Source organism: Fistularia commersonii, chromosome 2 (genome assembly GCF_037954325.1).
Source record: "Fistularia commersonii isolate RoL2024-O1a breed Wild chromosome 2, RoL_Fcom_v1.0, whole genome shotgun sequence".
Classification (NCBI taxonomy): Eukaryota; Metazoa; Chordata; class Actinopteri; order Syngnathiformes; family Fistulariidae; genus Fistularia; species Fistularia commersonii.
The window spans coordinates 2485001-2490766 of NC_141285.1; the positions used below are offsets into that span (position 1 = coordinate 2485001).

A 5766-nucleotide genomic window follows, 5' to 3' on the forward strand; every position below is an offset into this window, starting at 1 on the left:
GATAATATCGAAGTGGCCTACCTGAAGGCGCTGACAAAAGAAGACATCATGCAGTTCTACAGAGTAAGTAGCGCAGCGTCGTGTTGCCGAGGCTCCAGACTCCTCCCGCTTTCTTTATTTTCATTGTGAAAACGAGAAAAAAAAATAGCTCCGAAAGAAAGTCCGACCCCCTCAAGATGCATCGAGTGGAACATTAATACACGGAGGGCAATCAGAATATTTTAGCATCTCGTTGAAGTAAAGAAAATGTAATATAATGAGAGATAACCTACATATAACTGCACGTTTATCTAATTTTTAGCTTCCTGAGATCACAGAGACCCTCCATGGAACAACATGGCGTCAACCCTCTATTGGTTATGAATATTGTGAATGGTGGATCTCATAATACAAGAAATGTAATAAGTATTATAATTACTATTATTGAAAAGTATTATTTGAGTCACACATCTGCTTCAAGCCGTCCGCTGATGATGTTCCTGCTCGCTCTGAATCAGACTGAAGGAAATCTACTGGAACTTAACTTTCATCTCCTCCACTGATAATGAAGAAAGAGGCTTTTCTGTTGTTTTTTTGGGGGGGGATTTAAAAAAAAACAAAAAAACTCCATGTTGTTTCATGAAGTTTCAATATCCACCCACGTCTGTCCGGCCACGCCGGCCTTTGAGGCTGACGTGCGCGCGCGCGCGTGCATGTGCTAAATGTCAGGCCGCCTGGGCCGGCGAGCGCTTTGAGCGGCCAGTTCGCCGACGGGGATCAGACACGCTCACCCGCTCCGGCCCTCCCACGCCGGATCTGGCTGGACCTACATTTAGATCCACAGATCCCAAATTTTTATTTTTATTTCAAAACATCTTTCTCTTCTGACCTGCCGTCCCTTCACTGGCATTAGATTCCAGCATCTGGAATACTTCTGAGTGACAGTAATTAAGTACATCTACTCGATGACTGAGCTCAAACTGAAAGCCAAAGAGAGTTCTTGTACTTTTACACCATGACATTTAAATATATACAATTGTCAGTTACTACTTTGACGTAAAGTAACGTATTAATATTCCAGATTTGAAACCCTTGCTGTTGCAGTCGTGTGGGTTCACTTGGGTTGAATTTTGCGCTGCTTTACTTGAACTGAACCTCTCAATTCACCACCTTTTCCTTGAAACAGTATTTCAGACAACAATATTTCTACATTCACTACATGAAAGTGGTATTTATTATTGTGGCATTTTTTTAAATAGCGTTTTTTTTTTGTTTTGTTTTTTTTTCCGAAGACTATTTTTAAATAAAGTGGTAAATATTTCATCTGCTTCTTCACGGTATAACATGTAGACAATGACCAGGTGTTTAGTTGCGATTATTATTTAAAAAAAAAAAAGAAAAAAATATTTTTTTTTTTGTAATCGCACACAAATATTTATTAAATAATATTTTTAAATTCTTATATAATAACCGATGAAGAGAAATAATTAGGTTTATCTAGATATTTGTTTTTCACCGCGCCACTGTTGACCATCCTATTTATATCGAGAATCTATTATGGGGGGGGGGGGGGGCCTCACACACACGCGTTCCCTGAAAGAGGCAATGATGAAAAGTGTGTGTGTGTGTGTGTGTGTGTGTGTGTGTGTGTGTGTGTGTGTGTGTGTCTGCCCCACATGCCCCCCCCCCCCCGCCCATCCGCATTCATCCCCTGCCTCTATTCATAGTCGCGGCGGTGACACCGACACGGGTGTCTCGCAGCAATATCAGCTGCCATAATGACCGTCAGCCGCCTGGCACGGAGGGCCGCGAGGGGCCGCGAGGGGCCGCCGACACGCGGCCGCTGAAAGAAACGGCATTATCTAGGCCCGGCAGAGAGTTTCACGGGCCCCACGCAGAACCCACCTAATGCATTTCTAATGCCGTATCTGCAGCCGTCACATTTTATGCCCGCCGGAGCTTCTGACTGCAGGCGGGTCAAATCTCATCCCGCGCTCTTGACGGCGGGGACGAGTTAAATCTCCACAGGTGTGTCAGACCTGGCGCTCGGCCTCCAGTCGAGAAGAAACGCGGCAGAAACGGAGAAACCGACCGACGCATCCCGTGACCTCTATCTGTCCACGTTTGTCCCCCGCAGGACCGCCTGACCCTGGAGGCCCCAAAGAGACACAAGGTGTCGGTCCACGTCCTGTCCAGAGAGATGGACTCCTGTGAGTACGATTGCGGCGTCCACGCCGTTCGGGCCAGCTAGCAGGCCCCCCCCTTAACCCGCTATGCGTCTCCTCCCCCCTCAGGTCCTATCGTGGGAGAGTTCCCGGCGCAGAATGACGTCAACCTGGCCCCGGCGCCCTCCCTGCCCCAGGTGAGCCGCGCCCGTCACATGATCACCGGCGTCCGCATTCACCCTCCTGTCACTTGGGACGCTTCCTGGGTGTTTCCTCCCAAGCTAAGCCACGCGTGTTTATGGTCCAGGAAGCGGCCGTGGGTTTACTCAGATCGGGACGCCGCGTTTGTTTTTCAGCCCGAAGCAACGCGTACACTCGTTTCCCTTTTTCTTATAAAACGCCGCGTCAATTTCGTGCGCTAGGTTTACAAAATGTCAACACAATCAGATGTTAGCCTTCTGGGTCACATCTGATGGCCCCCAGATGACCAAAGTAACAATATCACAACAATAGCACTTTCAACTTGCAAAATACATATTTTATTGCCTGTTTATATATTGTATAGTTATTTTATTGCCTATCTGTATATTTTATATATATTGTCTATTTTATACAGTTTAATATTTGCATTGTCCAGGACTACAGATGGAACCTAGCTATGAGCTACAATCTGGTACAAACATCTCTGCCTCTGTGCTTAATGTATTTGTACACTGTCCTAATAAACTTCTAAACAAACAAACAAACAAACAAGAAAGACAGGAAGGAGGATCAGCGTATAATGTGTATATTAACAAAAAAAAAAAAAAGTACAACTGGGTGATGTGAGCCTGCACATGGAGAGGACCATGGCTGGTTACCTTGACAACGGTGTGTTGGATTTGCCTGAAAAATGAATGCGGAAGGAATTGGTGTGTGTGTGTGTGTGTGTGTGTGTGTGTGTGTGTGTGTGTGTGTGTGTGTGTGTGTGTGTGTGTGTGTGTGTGTGTGTGTGTGTGTGTGTGTGTGTGTGTGTGAAGTCGGCTCTCGAAAAGCAGTGAAGAAAATGTTAAGAGGACATCATATATCGAACAAGAGGCGCAAAAAAAAAAAAAAAAGTGAATCGATCACATTCTCTTTAAAATCGTCGCCACAACAACATACTTGTAAACGCATATTTCTGGTGAGCATCAGAGGAAGAGCCCATGTTTGGCTCGAAACGCCACGCATGCGAGAATAAGTATTTTTGTTTTAATATGTAAAATAAACCTTCTTTTTCTTTCGATGTGCGGATTTTTCCCCAAACTGTACTTAAGTCGAATAGTTTTGGACGCACGTGTGTTTATCTTCTTCCAACTGTGTTTCTTCTCCAGCCATCTTTGGTCCAAGACATGACGGAGTTCAAGCGTAGCCTGCCTCTCTTCCCGCTGGTCAAACCTCACATCAACTTCATGGCAGCTAAACTGTGAGCGAGGCTACTGGCGCCCCGCGGCAGGAAGCCCCGCCTCCTCCCGCCGCCCCTCGCCGCCAGGAAGGCGTTTACTCGACTGAGCCTGCATGAGAGTGAGTGATTGCGCGTGTTTGCTCGGGATCATATGAATGTGTGTGTGTGTGTGTGTGTGTCTGTGCGTGCAAGCGTGGCGGGCCGGAGCCACCGGAAGAGACGCTCGGAAAAACAATCTGTGTTTGAATTTCAAAAGTTAGCCGTGGTCGTCGACGTTAGCTGTGATAGCGGTAGAGGTGGCGCCGGACGTGTCGCCGTAGGCAACCGCCGCTGTAGAGGAAGTAGAGAAAAAAAACAAAACAAAAAAAAAAAAAAAAAGGCTGAGCATCCCTGCAGAAGCTTCAATTTAGGGAGCGTTTTTATTTGAACTTTACAGAATTGCTGCTTTGAGAACGATGGCGGGTTCAGTGAGATTAAAAGATGAAGGGTTTTTTTTTTTTTTTATTTTAAGTTGCCCTGAAACTCTCGGAGGAACAAACACTTTCCCGAACCGAAGACACACTCGGTCAGGCGGACGATTTTATTCTCACGTATGCATTTCTCAAGATGACCTGCCTTATTATTATTATTATTATTACTACTATAATTCTTCTTCTGGTTTTAGTCCTCCGAGGGTTCGAAACGTGTTTGCTTGTTAAATGTCAGGATCCTTTTTAACGAGCCGTTTTAAGACGGCTCATCCCAACGGTCTTCGCCAGCTTAAAAAAAAAAAAAAATAGGGTTCGGTGGTTTTAATTTTCCCTTTTTCGGTCGTGTTTGATTCAGACATCTCAGGGCTTTCCTCCATGCTGGTTTTTTAAACATCCAGTTTTTCCCAGTGTGATCAATTTAAAATAAGTTTAACCAAAAAAAAAAAAAAAATTATTGGTCATCTATCTTATTTTTGTTCACTGCATGGGATCAATTTTTTTTTTTTTTTTTCTCCCGCGAAAACTCGAACAGATTTCACTTTTTTTCAGTTTGTGACAAAACATTGCGAGGCCGCAGGAGGGCAGGCGACCGTTCAAAAGCGCGTCGACACCGGGGCGACCGGCGGGTTCGCGGCGGAAAAACGTCAAAAGCGCAGAGAGACGGTTCACGTCGACGTCCCGAGGCGGTCGTGGAAAATGAATATATGCACTTCTCTCTCTTAAGCAATAAACGGAAGATTTAGTCTCTGAGCCGAGAGTCACCTGTTCTCAGGCGAGGGGCGCCGGCCGTGGAGTTGCCTTTTTCGATCTTTATCGCGGGAAAAACCGAGACGCGTCGACGCCGATCCGATATATTTTCAGGACGTTTTGTCCCGACCGCCCGCTCGATTCTCCGTCGCTTCGGTAACGAAATGGGATTTTAGGAAAAATCCTAAACAACGCTGCATCCCGACCAATTTCGGTCCACGATCTAATATTACGACTGCGTCGCGCCGTCAGATGACCGCCGGGGAAAATAAAGACGGCGCGTATATTTATATTTTTAGGACGTCGTACTTTTCCACCCGTTCGTCTAACAATAGACGATCGGCCACGTCCTCCAGGAGTCATGGAAACACTGCTCGTCACCTTTCAGTCATTCCAAGCCAGCTTTTAATCCCCATTTTGGATTCAGGGATCCCGAGAGATGCTTCTGGCCGCCACGTTGATCAGTTTGCGCCGCGATTTCCAATTTCTTGGCCGTGACAGTTGATTTAATGAAGACGCTAAAGGAACTCCATCGCCTCCTCCCCGCCTGTTTTTTATTTTCATTTTTTTCTCTCCCCACCACCGCTCACCCTTTTGTGTCGCTGCAAAATCGTCCGGGTCAGAGCCGCCGTTGATTGCGCTGTTTTTCAAACACCTCTCTAGTATTTTTACCAGCCCTCGACCACCTGCCACCCCCGACAGAAGCGGCGGCAGCCCCGACTGAACGATGAAGATTTGCACCGTTTACCCGATCGGTTCGGCGCGAATCGCATTGTGAATTATTTTACATGTAGAAAAATCGAGATTTTATTTTATTTTTTAAATATTCTTTGGCACCGCAACTGACTGGAGGGGGGGGGGGCTGGTGAAACCAGTTCGTTCATTTGTGTCTTCTGTGTTTCTAATTTAATAAACAAGTGAATGGAAGAGTGTTTTTTTTTTTTTTTTTTTTTCCTCCTGCACGCACACATAAACACAGGTA

At 45.9% G+C, this 5766-nt stretch overlaps 1 protein-coding gene across 1 annotated transcript in view; it reads left to right on the top strand.

Annotated features, from left to right (window-relative positions):
• The window catches only part of ide (insulin-degrading enzyme), a 28251-nt gene extending 22540 nt beyond the window's left edge, over positions 1–5711 (top strand). The window contains exons 22-25 of the mRNA XM_086164344.1: positions 2–63; positions 2117–2189; positions 2274–2341; positions 3497–5711. Coding sequence (XP_086020470.1) covers positions 2–63; positions 2117–2189; positions 2274–2341; positions 3497–3592 — 299 coding nt within the window. The 3' untranslated portion in view covers positions 3593–5711. The remainder of the gene's footprint in view (position 1; positions 64–2116; positions 2190–2273; positions 2342–3496) is intronic.
• Positions 5712–5766: the final 55 nt, after the last annotated feature.